General features: G+C 54.4%; 5 protein-coding genes across 5 annotated transcripts; 2 read left to right on the top strand and 3 right to left on the bottom strand.

Moving 5' to 3' along the window:
* Positions 1-493: 493 nt before the first annotated feature.
* Positions 494-3,937, bottom strand: end4 (Endocytosis protein end4; the record flags this gene model as incomplete). The annotated part of the gene is made up of 5 exons (XM_032032864.1): positions 494-580; positions 685-3,095; positions 3,154-3,635; positions 3,690-3,830; positions 3,906-3,937. The coding sequence occupies 5 exons, from the start codon at positions 3,935-3,937 to the stop codon at positions 494-496; spliced, it is 3,153 nt and encodes a 1,050-aa protein (XP_031887822.1).
* Positions 3,938-5,434: 1,497 nt separating this feature from the next.
* Positions 5,435-6,145, bottom strand: CGGC5_v011301 (60S ribosomal protein eL21; the record flags this gene model as incomplete). Its single annotated transcript, XM_032032865.1, has 3 exons — positions 5,435-5,765; positions 5,930-6,045; positions 6,110-6,145. 3 exons carry the CDS (start codon positions 6,143-6,145, stop codon positions 5,435-5,437), a joined length of 483 nt encoding a protein of 160 aa, XP_031888057.1.
* A 348-nt stretch (positions 6,146-6,493) lies between these two features.
* On the top strand, positions 6,494-7,303 carry RPS9 (40S ribosomal protein uS4; the record flags this gene model as incomplete). Its single annotated transcript, XM_032032866.1, has 4 exons — positions 6,494-6,501; positions 6,566-6,622; positions 6,701-6,799; positions 6,892-7,303. 4 exons carry the CDS (start codon positions 6,494-6,496, stop codon positions 7,301-7,303), a joined length of 576 nt encoding a protein of 191 aa, XP_031888056.1.
* Positions 7,304-7,564: 261 nt separating this feature from the next.
* On the bottom strand, positions 7,565-8,953 carry SLU7 (Pre-mRNA-splicing factor SLU7; the record flags this gene model as incomplete). The annotated part of the gene is made up of 1 exon (XM_032032867.1): positions 7,565-8,953. One exon carries the CDS (start codon positions 8,951-8,953, stop codon positions 7,565-7,567), a length of 1,389 nt encoding a protein of 462 aa, XP_031888055.1.
* Positions 8,954-9,346: 393 nt separating this feature from the next.
* On the top strand, positions 9,347-18,940 carry REV3 (DNA polymerase zeta catalytic subunit; the record flags this gene model as incomplete). The annotated part of the gene is made up of 5 exons (XM_032032868.2): positions 9,347-9,581; positions 9,635-14,555; positions 15,765-15,796; positions 15,841-16,348; positions 16,399-18,940. The coding sequence occupies 5 exons, from the start codon at positions 9,347-9,349 to the stop codon at positions 18,938-18,940; spliced, it is 8,238 nt and encodes a 2,745-aa protein (XP_031887941.2).
* Positions 18,941-20,227: the final 1,287 nt, after the last annotated feature.

Raw genomic sequence — 20,227 nt, 5'->3', positions numbered from 1 at the left:
CGTGATGTGTGGCCTACATCCGTTAAGGGGAACTTAGCTAGGGCTGGATCGTGGAAAGGGCGTTTTCCGTTCTCATGTCTAGCTCGTCACTTCGGCGCTACGGGGCGGAGAGAAGGGCGGGAGAGGGAGACAAGAGACAACAAGCCACAAACGAGGGAGAAGAAGTCCGGGTGACGGGTAAGCAAAGCACGCGGGTAGTTAAAAAGCCAAGAAACTTCATCAAAATTCTGCCAGTCCTTTCCGCCCTGAGTAAATGCTCGCGCGGTAGATTGGGTGTGAAAATAGAGCTAATAAACAACGACTACCAACAACGAATGCTACTAGTGCCCGCCATCGCCAATCCACCTCGATGTGATTTTTGAAACTAATAAAAACGGGAATACACAAATGGCTCCTCTCTCGGGAAGTGACCGGCGATGTCGTCGGAACTCCCTTGACGGCGGAAGATATGTCCATCATCTGATAGGACTGACTACTGTAGCCAGCGCGACTTCTACTCTTCCTGGTAGGAAATCTTGCGCATCTCTCCTAGCCTGTGTCGTGCCGCCGACAGGGCATTCTCCAGCTGCAGGATCTCGACCTAGTGGTAGCGTAACGCGTCAGCAAAATCATCGAAATATCGCTAAATAAAAAAAACCTAAACCTCGTCTGCCAAGAAGGCAACGATGCCGAGTGGTAACGTACCTGCTGCTCCATCTCCCGGACCTTGAACTCGTGAGCACCGAGCTTGGAGTAGTCGACCGCCTCGTCCTCCTCATTACGGTCCTTGATGATGCTCTGCACCTGGCGCACAAGCGCTCTGCAGGCGGCGCCAACGGCCTTGGAGGCCTGCTCGAGGTTCTCCTGGCTCTTGGACATGAAGCCCGCCTTGACTCTGCTGGCAGCGACAAGCTGCGCGGTGGATGCCGCCACGTCGTTGGAAGCCACAATGAGCTGCTCGGGGCTGTTGCGGTTCGAGAGGACGCCGTCCGCAGTCTCGATGAGAGTATTGGTCGACGTCGCGACGGCCTTGGCTGCCGAGATGAGACCTTCCGTCCACCTGTTGTTCTTCTTGTAGAAGGCGGTACGCGATGAGGAGCCGCGACCGGCCTGGACGATCTCCTGCTGAGTCGCCGTGGCAGCCTTGATGAGCTGTGCGATGGCGTTGGTAATGGCCATGGCGGCGTCCAAGATCGTGTCGTGAACCTTGAGCTCGTAGGTAGAGTAGCCGTCGCGAGGCTTGTTCCTGAGCTTGGCCAGGCGAGCTGCGGCGGCCGCAATGGCATCGGCAGCCTTGCTGAGCTCCTGGTCGACAATGTCGCCAAGATCGCCCTTGCCTGCGAGCTTGCCGGCATTGGGAGCAAAGGTCTCGACGAGCTTGTTGAGCTTCTGCAGGTTCATCTGCACCTCATTATTGCTGTTAATGACAACATCGGTCTTCTGGATGGGATCCATGCCCTCCAGGCGGAAACTCTGGAGACCGCGGAAGAACTTGACAGTCGACATGGCAGACTGACGAGTGCCGTTCATCAAGGAGTCGCCCTTCTTCTCATCGGTAGCCAAGCGAGTGATACCCTTGGCATTGGTGCAAACATCCGCGACGGCACCGGCGAAGACATTGATGGTCTTGATCAACTCAGCGTGAGTGGCATTAGGGCCATCAGCAATGAAGTTGTTGAATGCCGTGGCAAATTCCATGGCACTGGAAGAGGCCTTTTCGATTTGCGACAGAACGTACGAAGGCGAGGCGTTCTGGTTTCCTGCCTGCATCGTAGAGTCCAACTCGTACAGCGCGTCGTCCACTCTTTGCACACCGGACTGCAGCACCGAGTCGATGATGTCGTTGATCTTGTCCAGGTTGGCCATGATCAGGGCATCAATCTGTCCGTCAATAACCTGATCCGTATCGCCCTGGTTGAGCTTCAGCTCGTTGAGCTCAATAAGCGTCTGGTCCATGCCGGCCTTGTAAACCTCGAGCTCCTCCTCCTTGTCACGGAGAAGCTGCTCGAGGTCGCTGCTGCCATCCCTGAGCTTAGCCTGCGCGTCATCCAGAGCACGAGACTTCAGACGCAAAGCCTCCTCGAGATCGGCCATCTCACGGTTGTACTTGGACAACATGGTTGAGAGCTCGTTACCCTTGCTTCTCTCGATGTTGTCGGCCCGGTCCATGGCCATGCGGAGCTCGCGCTTCAGCTTCTCAAGCTCATCCTTGTTGGCCCCTGAAAGGCGGTCCTTATCGTGGAGCGCGCGATCTCTCTCTCTGATCATATCCGCGAGCTCAAGGTTTTTGGTCTTAATCTCACGCTCCAGCTTCTCCCTGCGCTCAATAGCTTCTTGCGCAGAGGCTGCCTTCAACTGAACAGACTTGAACTTTTGAAGAAGGTCCAAGTGCTCGTGGCGAAGCTGTGAGTAGAGCTTCGCAAGGGCCTCGTACTTTGTGCGCCATGTGTTAACCTGCTCTTGCAGAGCCCGGATCTGGTCGTCCTTGCTGCCGAGTTGCTGGCCGAAATGTCCTTGGATCTGAGAAAGCTCGCTCTCCAACGCCTTCACCCTCTGGTCGTACTGCTGCAGCATGAGCTGATCTCGCTCATACTGAGCTCTGGCATTAAAGTTCTCCTGCTCCAGCTCCGCAAGTCTACCCTGCGTCTGGTATTGGAGCTGCTGCTGCATGAGCGCCTCCTGTTCGCGGCGCTGCTGCTCAGCCAACCTACGCTGCTGCTCCTCGAAGTCGCGCTGCGCTTGCTCCTGTGCCGCCAATTGCATAGCCTGCTGCTGTCGTGCCTGCTCCTCCAACACCCTCTGCTGCTCCTCATATTCGCGGTTTTGACGCTCGAGCTCGTTCTTCCAGAACTCAGAGATATCATCTGGCTCTTGTGACTTCGGCTCAGGGGGCGGTGTCGGGCGTCTTTCGATCTCCTGTTTCGGTCGGGCGGGCAGCGCGGGCGCCTCATCGTCCTCCGCCAGCAGATTAGGCGGATCCTGCGGCAGCTTAGGAATCGTAATCAAGCTGGTCAGGTATCGGAGGTTTGAGCATTCATAGTAAAACTTGACGAGACGGTAGTGTTGAGCATCGTATCTTTCGCGCAGGGGTTGGAGCACATCAGCGTCGCCGGTTGCTACGAAAGTCAGTCCGATCGGTCATCGTTTCAAACAGAAAGGGATTGCGGGACTCACTGGAGTGCATGGCGCGCAGCATGCTCGTGATGAACTTGTAAATACCGTAGCTCTCTTGCACCAAAGGCACAAGAGCAGAGATGCGACACTCATTGTTTCCGACGTGACGGAAGTGCGAGAAGATCAGCTTCTGGAACTGCTCAATCTTGTCCTGGAGGGTCATCAGGTCGGTGATCGTCTCGTAACCTTCGTTAGGATCGTTGATGGCCTTCAGACTGAGATATTCTTCGTACTCGAAGGTGCCGTTGAATTCCGGGTGCTGCTGGTGGAAAGAAAGCTTGGCCAGGAGATAGTACACATATTCACGGATCAGGGGTCCGTATCCTCGCACGCCCTCTCCGCCCATCCCGCGGTTCAAGCTGTCAATCCACCCTCTCTGCGCCATGGCTTCCCTCAAGGTGTTAGGGTGTCCTTCTTGGAGGACCTTGTGCAAGGTAATCAGAGCCTTGAACGTCTGGACTTCATCGGCGAGAATAGGCTGGCTGCAGAGCAGCATTGTCAGCGTTTGCCTTTGCGTTACGAGCGCATTCACCTACACCTTGATCCCGGCCCAGAAGGCCTGGGAAGAGCGATGGTCCCATGTGTAAACAATGCAGCTTCGGACATGTTTTCTCTTCGGCGCAGTCTCGTCGGGGTTCGTGGCCTTCTTAATGTTGATCGCCAACTCCTGGTCGGTCCTGAAGAAGTGTCAGTGCACCGTCACCGCGAAATCAAGCCAGGCATTGGGCTGATGATGGAGGAAAATGACGGACTTGGTATGTCTGGTATCAGGCACGGCAGCCATCTTGTCGGTTTCGTACGCGCGCGAGGGCGGAACTCGTGAGGGGGGTGGTTGATACTGGTGTTCTAATCGAAATGGTCCGAGGATATGACGTCTCCCAAACGTTTAAAAGGAGACAGCTCCACGTGCAATGCTGCCTGACGGTCGCAGGGGACCAGACTACAGGAAGCAGCGATTAACGAGAGAATCGTAAAAAGAAATCGTCAGCGACTTCCGTGCCGAGAGGAAGAGAGAGGCGGGAAGAGTCGTCAGCGGTGACAAAGCTCTAGAACGTTTGGCAGCTCGAGTGTGGCTGGGTTCTGCAACATGCGCAAGCTCCGGCGATAGTAGCGCCAAGACGACCCCGTAGGTTGCGATTCGGCTCGGTTCCAGTCGGGTTAGGCATAAAGCCATGGAACAACGCTAATCCGGGGCAAATCTCAGTGACACGGGCTGTCACTTTACCACTGCCACAGAGGGGCCAGGTACCTAAGCTCCGGACAGATGCCTGATCTGATGACGATAATGGTGGGGTAAAACGATCAAAGTTGGCCCCAAGAGGTCCCTGCGGCACTGCCCGGACTTCTAATTGCGATGCACACTGACAGGTTCTTGAAGATGTGTCTCTCGACAATCCTGTCAAGCGAAGTGATGAACTACAGTTGGAATGAGAGAGAAGAAATGCAAGCAATTGTGGAAGCTTTTGTGCAGCCGGTCCTTCGACACACGGTTACAACAGCGCATTGCATGTATCAAGAACAAACTCATGACTGTAGTCAAGGGGATGAACTCAGCTACAGTGCATATGCGGATGCACCAGGAATCGCCCCTCGCATCGATGGCGGGTTTCAAGTGAGTTGCCCAAGTGCATTGAATTCTTTCCCAGACCAGACCCGGAGCCAATTGGTTGTTTCCATATGCTGGGCAGTTATAAGCTTGTGATGGAACAATTTTGGCCGTTACTCATGCAATGCCGGCCCCGAACCTTGTTGATTGGTACTGTAACGGGTACGGGAGTAGCGCTGAGAGAATAAGAGAGTGACCAACCCAGACGAAGAGGATCCGATGGGATTTCAAGGATGGCAAGGGAAGCTTCGTGCTTTGCCATCACACTTCAATAATTGCATCCAACACGCAAGGTCATGTTCTTCCATTGATCGAGGGTATCATGAAGCCCGGCGGAGGACCTGGGCCATCTATTCTGCCTGTCAACCAAACAGGCGCACTGGATTGACAGTGGTTTCCTCAATAACACAAAACACCCAGACACCGGACCTGTACCACGCTCCCGACCCAGAGGGACGACCCCGAGGCACGGCGGCAAGGTCGCAGAGGGGCCAACGGGTCTCACGGGTAGCATTTCGGCGTACAGGCAGACGATGAAGTGTCATTGGTTTCTTTTTTCCATTCCCTATGAACGTTGCCGAAAACGTGATGCCTTTCCATGCTAGAATTCTTTCCGTTCCTCACGTAAACACCCCATGCAAAAGAAGAACTGCCAAACCCCCCACAAAGACACTCTTAAATCGTCGTCTCGTAAGGAAGGGGGGTGACGGTCTCGGGCTTGTTCTCCTTGAAGGAGACGGTGCGGGCCTCGCGGGGGAGGGCGGGGAGACGCTTGAGCTGGACGGGCTTGCCCTCGGCCTGGGCCTTCTTCTTCAGGGCAGCGTTCTCCTTGACGCGGCGGAGGAAGTCGTCTCTGGAGCGGGAGGGGTGGATGTGCTCGATGCGGAGGTTGATGCGCTTCTCGATGTAGCGGTGCTTGACCTTCTTGTAGATGATGACACCGACGGCGGACTTGGTGACGTTGTAGATGACACCAGTCTTGCCGTGGTAGACCTTGTGAGGCATACTGCAGACCCGTCCTGTCAGTCTCCTGTTTTGCGCACACACAAAGACACACAAGACCCTTAACACCACACACACGGCCACAATTTCGGCCAACTTCAAAGTTTCCTCGATTGCGCCGTGTGTCGTGCCATTGTAATTCCAAGGTCGGGCGGGTTCGTTGCTTACCCCTTCTGGACGGCACCGTTCGCCTTAATGTCGACAATGTCGCCAACGCGGTACTCGCGGAGGTACGTGGAGAGCTTGATCATACCCTTCTCACGGAAGTTTCTGGAGAACGCATACTGCAAACGAACCGTCAGCAATCCGCCCGCAATCTCGAAAAATCGTTGGAATCGTTAGACATACGCGCGTTCCCGCGCGAAGACCCGCTGGGTGACCCATTTTGCCGGTGTTTTGTCGTTAAGGGCGGTTGGTGATGGTTAGTTGTCGTCGAGGTCCTGAGGAGATCGCGAAAAAAAAACTCCAGGCAAAAATTCGCATTCGGCAGCCGTCGTGTGGGAGCTGTTTCCCGAGGGCCCTGGGGGGTCGCACTTTCCTTAGGGCACCTGGGTCCGCCACGTGACCCGCCATCCCCAATTGGGCAAGGCCAGCGCAGGGCGTCTCCACCACAAGCGAGCCCTGTCCCACGCCTTTCTTGCCCACCTTTGCATTTTACTGTCTGCCTTGACATTTTTTTTTCTTCGTGTATCGAACGACAACGACAACGAGGAAAATCGACGGGTCGGCAAGATGGCTCCGTAAGTTGCTGGCTATGGTGATGGCGCATTGCAATTCGACTTGCTGACGATGACTGCGCAACAGTCTCACTTACTCCAAGACCTCCAAGGTCCCCCGTCGCCCCTTCGAGGCCGCCCGATTGTCAGTATTCTCCGGCCACTGAACTTGAGCTTGCTCGGTTTACGTCGTGAATTCCGAAGACTGACTTCGACATAACAGGGACTCCGAGCTTAAGCTCGTGGGCGAGTACGGTCTCCGCAACAAGCGTGAGGTCTGGCGTGTCCAGCTTACCCTCTCCAAGATCCGTCGTGCTGCCCGGTATGTGTTTCTCTCGCTGGTTGCGCATGCCAACACACATGTTTGCGCCTATGGTGTGGGAGGGGCACAATTTTTGCTAACACCCATCACAGTCAGCTCTTGACCCTTGACGAGAAGGACCCCAAGCGCCTCTTCGAGGGTAACGCCCTGATTCGCCGTCTCGTGCGTGTCGGTGTCCTCGACGAGTCCCGCATGAAGCTCGATTACGTCCTTGCCCTGAAGGTCGAGGATTTCCTTGAGCGTCGCCTCCAGACTTGCGTCTACAAGCTCGGCCTCGCCAAGTCCATTCACCACGCCCGTGTTCTCATCCGCCAGCGCCACATCCGTGTCGGCAAGCAGATCGTCAACGTTCCTTCCTTCATCGTCCGTCTCGACTCCCAGAAGCATATTGACTTCGCCCTTACCTCGCCCTTCGGCGGTGGCCGCCCCGGCCGTGTCCGCAGAAAGAAGGCCGCCGCCGCCGAGAAGGCTGACGGTGGTGACGAGGAGGAGGATGAGGAGTAAATGCAACGCCACCATTTAGGCTAAGGATAGGTCAACAAAAGCTCTGGGACTGGCTGGAAAACAAAACCAACCATGTGGGAATTGGGGTGTTCATAGTCACGGCGTTCGCCAGAGGCAAAATGGAATGATTGCATCAAATACGGGATACCACGAATGAATGTTACAGAAAAGTCAATTTCCTTCAGGAAACACAGTTCACCCTTGCACGCCAGTGATGAAGGGAATGGGTATCATATTTGTCCAATGCAATGCCTCGATAGTCTAAACCAATTCATCCTTGCCCAGGAACTTTGCCATTGGATCGTTTGCTGCCGTCCGTTTTCTCCTGTACTCTTCCATCTCGGCTTCTGATACACCTCCCATCATCTCCTCCACCGTTCGCTTCTTTGCCACCTTCTCAGGAGGGATCTCCTGCTTCTCTTCCTCCTTGGGAGCCTCAGGAGCCTCCTCCTGAGCAGCCAAGGCAAGGCCAGTTCGCTGGCGTTCCGAAGCTTCCCATGCCTGTTTGCCTTCCTCGCCCGTGCAATAGCTGCTCTTGACTACCGAGTGACAACAAGCGTAACCCCATTGAAAGTTAGACCACCAACTTCCCCAGATGGAGGTGTGGTTGTGGATGTATACGTCCTCGGGGTACTTGGACTTCGCGATGACCTTCGGCGCACCCTTGATGAGGCCGCTCTCGTCATACTCAACGTACTGCTCCGACTCGGTGATGAGGTTCTTCATCTCTTCAGGCATCGTGTACTGCGAAGTGTCGCCGTACATGTCCTTGAGCTTCTTCTCCCTCTCCGCGCGCTTCTTCTCTGCCTCCTCCTTCTCCTTTTTGCGATAGAACTCTCCGGCGGTAGGGTTCGCTTGCAAATGCTGCGTGGTGTCACCACTCTTCTCCTGCGCTTCCCAGGCATACTTTTGAGCCTTTTCAAATTCGTTGGCATCGCCCGAGCCGCGCATGAAGCCCTCCTCCGCGAAGAGATTTGCCGCTTTGTCCGCAGTTGCACCTCCGTCCACCAAGGATCGCGTCTTCGGGTCGTATTTGGCCGAATCCAGGTCCAAGTTGACGAGATACTTGGCGGTGTCCTCTCGTATTCTGAGCTGGCGCGTAGCAGTACTCTGGTGCTTGCTCATATCGTTCTCTTCTGCGTACTTGTCGCCGTCATCTTCGTCCTCAGCGTCGCCCTTCTTGAGTGCCTTCTTTCTCAGCGCCTCCATCTCGTTGAATTCTTCCACGACATTCCGGTATTCCTTGGGGTCATATCCGTTCCAGCGGTCTCGCTTGGCGTCCCAGCCGAGGTTGACGTCTTGAATGACTTCATCTGCTTGGATATCCTTGCCAGTCCACTTTGCGCCTTTCGCGCGCGGTCTGCTGAGGCAGTCTTTGGCTTTGTGTGTCATGGCGCCGCAGTTCTCGCAAGCGCCCTTGCGGTACTTGGTCGCAGCCGGACCAGCCTTCCTGCCACGATCGTACCATTTTGACTGATCATTTTTCTTGTTTTGGAGACGCTGATGCTCGAGATAATCGGTCTGGTCGCCTTCTTCGCCGGCGTAGAACGGCCTTTTACTGATGAAAGAGGGGATGTAGATGTTCTCTTCCTTTGAAGCGGCGCCTGAGGCCTTCGGGTCGGGTTTCCGGGGGGGTGGTGGTGGAGGCATCTTGGCTTTTGAACAGAAGTGCGTCGTTCTGCTTGGTCGGGAAGGGGGGACGAGATATGCCGAGCGCACCTCGCAAAGAAATAGGTAGGCAAGTTTGACAACGTAAATGGCGAAACGCGACGAAAGTGAGGCCGAGCTTGAGCAAATCCGATAGCGTGGCTGAGACATTAAATTGTGGCTGGTTTCAATCTTATCGCCACGTGAGACCGCTCATCCTAGGCGTTAGTGACGCGCTTCCCATCGGCAACAACACGACTAGGTCGCGTCGCCGCTGAGCTTCCCAAAGGAGACAAACGCCCTCAGTATGTGCTCCAGCATGTTCGGTGCCTGCTTACCATGATTTCTGTCGGTTCCGCCTCCTCTCATCCTCCATGAGTCTCGCTCGCAGCCACGATGGACCTGTTCAGGGTGAGGTTGAACTGCATCGACCACTACCAGGCGACACCAACACGTTACGACCCCCAGCTTCGCAATGACATAGGCCCTGCACAAGCCAAGAAGGGCCCCAAGGTCCCGGTCGTTAGAGTTTTTGGTTCAACGGAAACTGGCCAGAAAGTATGCGCTCATATACATGGGGCTTTCCCGTACTTGTACGTCGAGTATCAAGGCAGCTTGGAGCCAGAGGATGGTAAGTGTATTTTCTCCGTTTTGTTTCATATCACAATCTCATCAAGTGTACAGTGGGAGCGTACATATATCGCCTTCATCTTTCCATTGATCATGCCCTGGCTGTCAGCTATCGGCGTGATCAATATGCAGATAATGCCAAGTTCGTGGCGCGAATCACCCTTGTGAAGGGTATTCCCTTCTATGGCTTCCATGTCGGCTACAGATTCTTTCTGAAGATCTACATGTTCAACCCGATCGTCATGACAAGGCTGGCCGACTTGCTTCAACAGGGTGTCATTTTGAAGAAGAAGTTCCAGCCTTACGAAGCGCACCTTCAGTACTTGTTGCAGTTCATGACAGACTACAACCTGTACGGCTGCGGGTATCTGGATGCGTCCGACGTCTTCTTCAGAGGCCCAATACCGTCTTACGATGTGGAAGGAAACTCCCAGCACCTCTGGCACGACCATTCTATCCCAAGAGGCCGTGTACTGGAGGACTTGAGCTTGCCCAGGGTCAGTCATTGCTCTGTCGAAGTTGATATTTGCGTGCAAAATATCATCAACCGCCGGATGGTGAAAGAACGCAGGCTTCATCATGACTTTGAGGAACGATTGAAGCCGCTTCCTGCGGATGTCAAATTGGTCTACAGCATGGCAGGGCTTTGGAAGGATGAGACTCGCCGGCGGAAGTTGAAGATGCCAAACGCAGACCCTGGCAGCAGTCCCTTTCCAGCTGAAGTTCTGATCTCGATGTCAGCAAATGCACGCGACTCGCAGCCGCAAGGATGGATTCACGAAGAGGAGTACCAAGAAGAAGTGGTCAGGCTCATCGAAGCTGAGAAGGACCCAGAAGACACATCAGAGCCAAACTTCGACACCTTTGTTGAGCACAAACCCCTGGAATCCAATGTCAAAACAGCGCTCCAGTCTGTGGAAGATTTGTACCCGACGAATCTCTTGCCCGCCTTAGGTTTGCCTTCCAACCACGCCCCATCAAACCAAAACCCCGCGAGCAGTATCGAAGTCGACGAACAGGGCGTTCTTGCACTAGGCGGTGAAGACTTTGACCCATTTCCGGTCGATTCTGACGAGGAGGCCCTCATGCAGTTGGACGAACTTGGTCTGAAGAAGGGTGACCAATTGGACCCGGCTGCTGAAAATGAGAGTAAGAGACCGGGGCGTCAAAAGCCGAAAACAAATGTGGCAGGTAATAAGGCCAATGGAGATCATGTTGTGAAGGCTCCAAACAACACAGTGAAGGGCCTTAGAGATCCTTCGCTCCCACCATACGAGGGCATCTGTACAAGCAGGCTCAAAACTGTCACTCCGCCTGTAATGCCTGTTTGGCAGGAGTTGCTCGATGCCGCCGAGGCGGAAGGTCTCGTTTCCAGATCGAAGGAAGAGGCACGCTCAAGCACGCAACGGAAAGTGGCAGTAAAGAGGTCGGTGTCACCTCATCCAGCGGCGCCTTCAATCAAACGTACCCGAACAGACACCACAGAACCATCAAAACAACCACGTTCTGCGCCTCCTGTCGCCACAAAAGCGTGCCTTCCAGCAGAAGGAGACTCGGAAATGAAACAGGTTGTGATGCTTCCTTCCATCTCCCAAGCCAACCCCCGCTCTTCTCAAGGCCCTGATGGGAAGCCGATGGCGAATCAACAATTGTCCTTCCCGGTAGTCAAGAGCCAGGAAGACCCAACCACCAGGCTTCGACTGAGCCAAAAGAGCCAGCCTCGGGGGTCCCAGCAAGAGCAGAAAGAGTCCCAGAAGCACGTGTCCTTCAACCTCGCTCCAGATACCGTAGGTACCAAGCTTGACTCTAACCCTACACCCAAGAAAGTCCGTATCGCGAGTCCGCCCAAAGATTCGACTGGGACGGAAACTCTGCTTCATCGAGCGCAGACGGCGCTCGGGGCTTTCTCAAACAAGAGACAATTCATCATCGGAACGCTGCCTCCCGTTCTCAAGGATATCACGTCATCGTTGAAGGACTTGCAAATACCCGATGCGATCTACCAAGATGCATATTACAGCGAGGAAAAGGATGTTCCTCCTCGGCCACGAGAATATGCTGGTCGGGAGTTCCGGCTCGAGAGCAACACGCTGCCCTACCTTGCAGACTTTGATCCGTCTGGAACGTCTGCAGCAAGTGTGGGAATGAAGCCAGACACGCCGTATGATAGGACCAAGACAGACCAAGCTTATGAGGCGCAAGGTAGGATTTGCTCATACCGAAGCTGGGAGCTAGCTGAACCACCGCCATCATTTAAGGAGGTGCAAGAATGGTGGGAGAAGAAGCATCCTCCGAAAAAGGGCCCGAAGAAAATCGATGGAAAACTTGCAGGAACCCCGCAAGCTTCAAAACGCTACCTTTCTCAAATCGACGGCCCTACGCCAAAGAACAAGCATGGTTTCAAGTACTCGCCGAAAAAGAAGTCAACGAGCGTCAAACATGAGGCTCAGTATATGAGTACCATGGCTTTGGAGGTGCATGTCAACACGAGAGGCAAGTTTGTCCCGAATCCTGAAGAGGACGAGGTTCAATGCATCTTCTGGTCTATCAAGGCAGACGGCACGATTAGCGCTAGCCAGGACGTGGCTGGCGGCATTATTGCTGGTGTTGTCGTTCTTTCACCCGATGGTGAGCTTGCTGCGCGGATGAGACGATACATCGCAGCAGAAATCTTGGAAGAGTCATCTGAGCTGGATCTTATGGTCCGCATGGTGGAGATTGTCAGGGCCCATGATCCTGATATCTTGACGGGCTACGAGGTCCACGGCAGTTCATGGGGCTACCTTATTGAGAGGGCCCGACTCAAGTACGATTATGACCTCTGCGATGAGTTTTCTCGTATGAAGAGCAACTCTCATGGCCGAATCGGAAAAGAGAATGATCGTTGGGGCTTCAACACGACTTCAACTATTCGTGTCACAGGGAGACATATGATCAACATCTGGCGAGCCATGCGAGGGGAGCTGAATTTGCTTCAGTACACCATGGAAAACGTAGTGTGGCATGTGCTCCACCGCCGCATACCTCACTATTCCTGGAGAACCTTGACGGAATGGTACAAGAGCAGCAAGCAACGGGATCTCGATAAGCTGCTGCGCTACTATCTTGCTCGCACACGGATTGACATTCAGATCCTAGAATCAAACGAACTGATTCCTAGGACCAGTGAGCAGGCCCGACTGCTGGGAGTAGACTTCTTCTCCGTGTTCTCCCGTGGCTCGCAGTTCAAGGTCGAGTCTATCATGTTCAGGATCGCCAAACCCGAGAACTTCATGCTTGTCTCTCCTAGCCGAAAGCAGGTCGGTGGTCAAAATGCACTTGAGTGTCTCCCACTGGTTATGGAGCCTCAGAGCGCATTCTACAACAGCCCACTCCTGGTGCTCGACTTCCAAAGTCTGTATCCCAGCGTCATGATCGCTTATAACCTCTGCTACTCAACCTTCCTCGGCCGTATTGTCAACTGGAGAGGGATGAACAAGATGGGATTCACAGAGTATCAGAGACACAAGCGACTTCTGGAGCTCCTGAAAGACCACATCAACATTACCCCCAACGGGATGATGTATGTGAGGCCTGAGATTCGCAAGTCTTTGCTCGCAAAGATGCTTGGTGAGATCCTGGAAACTCGAGTCATGGTGAAGAGTGGGATGAAGCAAGACAAGGACGACAAGACGTTGCAGCAATTGCTTAACAACCGACAGCTCGCACTGAAGCTCCTTGCCAACGTCACCTACGGTTATACATCGGCGTCCTTCTCCGGTCGGATGCCATGCTCCGAAATCGCCGACAGCATTGTGCAAACAGGAAGAGAAACGCTGGAAAGAGCAATTGCGTTTATCCACTCACAAGAGCGCTGGGGGGCTGAAGTTGTGTACGGTGACACTGACAGTCTGTTTGTCTACCTCAAGGGCCGGACCAAAGACCAAGCCTTCGACATTGGCAACGAGATCGCCAAGGCTATCACCGACATGAACCCGCGGCCTATCAAACTTAAGTTCGAGAAGGTTTACCACCCATGCGTGCTGCTTGCGAAGAAACGCTACGTGGGCTACAAATACGAGAGCAAGAATCAGGTCAAGCCAGACTTTGATGCAAAAGGTATCGAGACTGTCCGACGAGACGGTACGCCTGCAGAGCAAAAGATCGAGGAGCAGGCGCTCAAGATTCTCTTCGAGACGGCGAACCTGAGCGAGGTCAAGTCGTATTTCCAGAAACAATGCGAAAAGATCATGCGTGGGTCCGTCTCGGTCCAGGACTTTTGCTACGCGAGAGAAGTCAAGCTCGGAACATACAGCGACAAAGGCCCACCGCCGCCCGGCGCGCTGATTAGCACCAAAAGGATGCTCGAAGATGCTCGAGCAGAGCCACAGTACGGAGAACGAGTGCCTTACGTGGTTATCACTGGTGCCCCAGGAGCGCGTCTTATCGATCGCTGCGTTGCCCCGGAAGACCTCCTCAAGGACTTGCACTCCCAGCTAGATGCGGAATACTACATTTCGAAGAACCTCATCCCGCCGCTGGAGAGGATCTTCAACCTGGTGGGCGCTAACGTCCGGCAGTGGTACGACGATATGCCCAAGGTGCAGCGAATCCGTCGCGTCGACCAGACACTCGGTGGTGGGATGGCCAAGAAAACCCTAGAATCGTATCTGAAGTCTGCATCCTGCATCTCATGCAACGCCAAAATGCAGGTGGAGGGCGTCTTGTGCCCGAAGTGCGAGCAAGACGCGCCGTCGTCTCTCTTCAACCTTCAGACGCGCCTGAATCACGAAGAAAGAAAGTACATGGAAGTGGTCAGAATCTGCCGAAGCTGCTCGGGACTCCCTGCAGCAGACGACGTCCCTTGCGACAGCAAAGACTGCCCCGTGTTCTACTCGCGCGTCAAGCAAAGCACGAGACTCAAGACAGAGAAGAGCGCATTGGATCCGGTCATTCAGGAACTAGTACTAAAGGCAGGGAAGGGATCGTTGGAATGGTGAGGCTTTTGTGTTTTAATCAAGATACCATGTTGGTGTGGAATGCCTCTTCCCCGGCGTTTGTGAGGGACGTTTTGGCTGATACAACGGCCTTGGGTTGATAAAGAGCTATGATGTCACTGTTGGGCGGGCGGTGGTTTCGGTTGGAGGGTCGCAACAAAGACACACGGAAAGTAGCTGGAGATTACACGGATACAACTGGTCCAACACGATGGACTAAGAAATACGCTAAGACGTATTATTGACTTCATTGTGCTTTAAGGAGATGAGAAGAGAGCGATTCAAGTGCTGATGCGATACACCACCAAGCGAGTGGCATGTAGATTGGACCCCGCAATGGAATGGTTCCCTTCATCTCGTCGCGCCAGATTGACTCTGTCTTGAAGAAAGTGAGGCGACTTGTTTTGACTAGGTATCGACACCTAATGAATCCTGAGAAGTCTTTCTTCAAAGCCAAACAGTCAACCCAAATTTAGAGTGTCTGGGCTTCTGTCATGACCCATTACCTTCGTAGCTGCTCAGTGACCTCACGCTGCTCAGGGGACCCATTCCCAGTGATTCTCGCGGGGTAGACAGGGATGTGGGCTGCCCGCCGAGGAACAGCGGTCTGCGGGTCATTCGGCACTCTCAGGCTCTTGGTGCGCTACGACTCCCACTAGCCGCCCTGCGTATCCACACAAGGTCAGACCTGAGAACGCCTCCGAAGGGCCGGCCACAACTCAACCTTACAGCGCTCACTCTCGCCCCCAAAGTCAAAGGGTCTTTGTACAGGCTGTCTGTAGGTACCTTTACCTGCCCAGGTGCTTTCAAGCCAGCTGTCATATGGAAGGCACCCGCCGCAACTCCATCACATGACGGCATTCGAGCAACTCATTGGACGCCGGAAGCTCCAAAAGTGACCAGAGTACCTGCCTACCTGACCTCCCACTGGTCTTACCTGATCCATTTTCGATCCAGAAACGCCGTCCTGCGGCCAAGACCTAGAAACCCGCGTGGGATTTCTTGTCCACTTTCTGAGAAGTCGCCTTTGCTAAATCGTGTGTTTATTTGCCTTCGTCCTGAAACAAGAGCTCCCATTCCCTCCCCACGAAACACCGAATCGTACCACCCCGAATTCTCGTCAGCAGTAACAAGCGTCCGATGCTCCCGACAACACCCCTCCACTTCGTCATACCCATCTGCTAGCAGCACTGCAGATCGTAGTGCAGCCGCAAGACAGAGGAAAGCCTGGGAGACGGAGGTGAAGCGACAGCCGCAAGACAGAGGAAAGCCTGGGAGACGGAGGTGAAGCGACAGCAGCCATGGGGGGCTGGACCGGCTTCTTGTTCACCTATCTCCTGGGAGGCCTGACCTTCATACCTTTGGTCGTCGTCGCCGTCTTCGTCCATGCCTACCTGACTCTGCCCTACCGCCAGGATGCCGACACAAGCCTTGACGCCGATGGCGGTCAGGACTCCGTCGTGCAGCCCGGGGACGATCTCACGGCCCTGCAAGCCGCAAAGGCTGGCGATAAGGACGACGGCTCGGCGAAGCGGCCTGCGACCCAGGATAACGACGTAGCAGCGGGGTACTTCGCCGTGTGTCGTGAATACACGCCCATGGGGATCAACGCGAAGCCCATCGAGCGAGCCACGCCCACCGGGTCGACTACCGTCGCCGCGCCCAGCCAGAGCGTCTACCAGACCATGTATAAGAGCATCTTCGAGCGGAAACCGACACCAGGACCTTTGGACAGGAACGGGTTGAGCCAGCGTCCCAAGAACGCCGGCAACGTCTTCTATGTTGTTCTCAGGTCGGTGCACCCTGTCCATGCGCCTCACGAGTTTGACTGACAAGTACCAGGCATGGGCATCTGATGCTCTTTGACGATGACGAGCAGATCGAGGTCCGACACGTTATATCACTTGCGCATCACGATGTCAGTATATACTCCGGAGGAGACGTAACGCCTGAGGGAGAGTTGTATATCAAACGGAACGCGTTATGTTTGTCGAGGAGGCCAGATGGCCCGGAGGTTGGTCCGGACAGTCAGCTCTCCAAACCGTTCTACCTCTTCTCGGAGAACTGCTCAGCAAAGGAAGACTTCTACTTCGCTTTGCTCCGCAACCAGGAGCAGATTTTTGGCAATGACCGGATAGCGCCCAAACCGAAGCAATTTGAGGTCAAGAACATTATATCGTTGGTCCAGAAGCTGCACTCGTCCGAGGAGCATCTGTCTACTCGGTGGCTGAATGCCATGATTGGACGCATATTCCTCGGAATATACAAAACGACCGATTTGGAACACCTGATTCGAGAGAAGCTCACTAAGAAGATTGCGCGGGTGAAGCGTCCGTCATTCCTCACTAACATTGCCATCCGCGGGATCGAAACTGGCGAATCAGCCCCCATCATCACTAACCCTCGCCACAGGGATTTGAACGTGGAGGGCGAGTGTGTGATGGAGGCAGATGTACGGTACACTGGAAACTTCCGAATCGAGGTGGCTGCGACAGCTCGCATCGACCTTGGGTCACGCTTCAAGGTCCGCGAGGTCGACCTCGTTCTCGCTGTGGTCTTGAAGAAGCTTGAAGGACACATGCTCTTCAAGATCAAGCCGCCACCGAGTAATCGAATTTGGCTCTCCTTCCAGAGCCAGCCGAAAGTGGAGATGACCATCGAGCCTATCGTCAGTGCTAGGCAAATCACCTACACCATTATTCTACGACAGATTGAAAACCGGATTAAGGAGGTTATTGCGGAAACTTTGGTGCAACCATTCTGGGACGACATGCCCTTCTTCAACACAGAGCACAAGAAGTGGCGAGGCGGAATCTGGGAAGACGATGACGCTGTCGTTGGCTCGCCTAGCATGGAGGCTCACGTCGCACAAGAGGGCGATGTGGAGGGGGTTGACCGCTTGGAGGACACAGGGGACCTGCAAAGCGACCTCAGACCAAGCGATATGAGGCCGTTCGAGAAGAGTCACAGCATGCCGATCGTTGAGAATTCGTCACACACTGGCTTGTTCGGCAGGAAGATACAAGGCAAGGGAACCAGCAGCCCCTTGAACAGCTCGTCCACAAGCGTCGATGTCGTGGGCTCGCCTACATCACCGGCATCTAAGCCTAAGCCGTTTAGATCGCCATCCGTATCGAGTCCAGCGAACCCAGTGGTCGGAACGGATGCAGCTCACGCAGACATGTTTAAGCCGTCCAGCTCACCACCGGATCACGTATCCAGTATGATGGCAGCGCTGTCAGCAAGATCTCAAGGCAACTCCGCTGCCGCGACACCCACCGATACTCCCGCAAAGCCACCACCCGTCGCGAAAGCACGAAGCCAGTCCTCTGCATCCTCTCGCGAAGCTACCGACAATGAGAACGAGTCCGATCGAACGCCAGTAGCTAACAAAAGACGAAGCACGACATCGTCCGCCGAGTCATTACGAGCGACCGAGTCAACAGATCCAAGCTCAACAACGGCGGCATCCTCGAAAGCAGCCTCGATCAAGAGCGCTACGGGCTCAATCTCCAAGGGCTTGTTCAGGCGAGATACGAATAGCACGGTGGCATCGAGCGCTGCTTCTACAAACGGCGAAGGAAAACGCACCACGCTTGCTGCCGTCGCAAATGCTGCAGTCACAGCAAGGCAGTGGGGTTGGAACGCTCTCCAAAAACACAAGGACGCCAAGAATGGAAACGCCAGTGAGCAAAATCCGCCGGTAGACCTGAACCAGCCGATGGGACGAGGACAACCTCTGCCGCCACCCGGCACACCCCTCCCGCCTCCCGTGAAGGGTTCAAAGATCACCACGATCCCTGTGCAGAAGCGGAAGCCTATATCCCCTCCAGAGCTGCCTGAGCGACCCCATTCAGCTGCGCTGTCCGAAAGTCGGCCGGCTCGCAAACCGATTCCGCCCCCGTTGGTCGAAAGCAAGTCGGACCGCTCGGAGCGGAGACCAGTGCCGCCTCCCCCGCTACCCTCACGTCGCCACATCGACAACAGCAACGACGGCGGCGAAAACATGCTTGTCGTCGAAGCGCCCCTCGACTCTGAGCCCACAACCCCGATGGACGAGAACGGCCCTCCGCCGGCATACGTCCAGCCATGGGCCGAAGACACGGAAGATTATGAGGAACCGATCTCTACAACCGCTCCCTCCCGCGAGAGTCGTGGAAGTAGCGGCAGCACCACCAGCGAAGAAGCAAGCCGCACCCCGCCGCCCCTCCCCGAGAGGCGCACGAGCCCCATCGAGGCGGTGCCCGCCAACATGGATGATGACGATGACTACTCCGCGTGGATGGAAGACGATAACACCAACGACGTATACGAGGAAGAGAACAAGAAGCCCATCATCACGGGAAGTAATGGGACTGCGGCCCCCACGGCAGCGACGAGCTAAATAGTGAATTTTTTGTTTGTCTCTTTGGCATCAGGGTTTCTGGGATTAGGGGAAATCGGGTTCTGGCAAACGGAAGGGGCGTTATTTCAGGATACCATGATCATTACCAAACAGCAGCAGCAGCATAAAGGAGGAGAGAGAAAGGACGCAACAGACGTTTGATACACTTAAAAAACTGTTCCTGTACATATGATGGTTATTGTCCCCGGGCTGAGAATAGCATATCCACACTTTATCAACACATCCGTTGACTTTATGCCTGTGTATCCGAGTGAGTCTAGTTTGGCCGGTGGACCTCTTCATCCGTCCGGACCGAAATTACGACAAGCAAAGAAGCTAACCTCGAAATGCCATCCCCCGTTTACGGATGGTGGCGACAGATGACAAACGGCGCCTGAAATATCACATGTCAAGTCGCGGGATGATCCCAGTCGGAGCTGTTCCCGAGTCACGCTAGAACGCAAACGCGTGCGCGCGCCAAATGATCAAGGGCAGAAGCAACTTTAGGCATTACATCTACACTAGACTGCCGGAGCCACGCCCCAGCTTAATACTGAACGTAAAAAAACAGAGAGTTAGAGAACAAGAGAGGTTGTACATAGAAGATTGTTGTTTTTTTGGTGTGTGTGAGTGTGTGTGAGTGTGTGTGTGAGTGCCAACAAACACAATAGTGCCGCGCTGTGTAAAGCAAAACGGTAAAGATGAAAACTCCACACTGATTCCCATCGCGGTGGTTTGTGTTTGTGGTACATTTGCCCAATGCCAATCCATGCATGCTTTAATCCGCGGGTCCCCCCAGTTCGCCTCGACACGCCGGTGAAATGAAGAGCTCGGCAAGTTTGATTAACCCAACTCCCCATACGGAACAAGAACAGGTTGCTCCCCGTAGTACAACAAGAGACGGACACAAAAAAAGATAAGAAAGAGCCAGCATGATCCAGATAAGTTTGGATCTTGGCAATCCCCGGTGGTTTTTTTTTCGCGGGTTGGTTTTAGCAGGAGTGGCGGTAGTGGTGGTGGTGGGTTTGTTGATCAAAAGTCATTCGACTAAGACGCGCAAAAAGGAAATTGGTCGTAGGACGCGGTGTCCTGGATGCAAGTCGTGATTGATTAGGTCGGAAACGGAAGGAGAATGGTGCCTTGGGCATGCAGGGTAATCCCAGGCTGTTTAGACGGCAAGGAGAAGGTTGTCATAGACGTCGTGATCCGTTGCGTGCGAGCGAATTGATCATGAGAGTGGGGATGGTGCCCCCGAGCCAGTTGTGGCGTAGCGAGTGGATGGGAAGA

Source organism: Colletotrichum fructicola, assembly GCF_000319635.2.
Source record: "Colletotrichum fructicola Nara gc5 chromosome Unknown KSG_Nara_v1_contig06, whole genome shotgun sequence".
Classification (NCBI taxonomy): Eukaryota; Fungi; Ascomycota; class Sordariomycetes; order Glomerellales; family Glomerellaceae; genus Colletotrichum; species Colletotrichum fructicola.
This window is presented reverse-complemented; position numbering and strand designations above follow the sequence as displayed.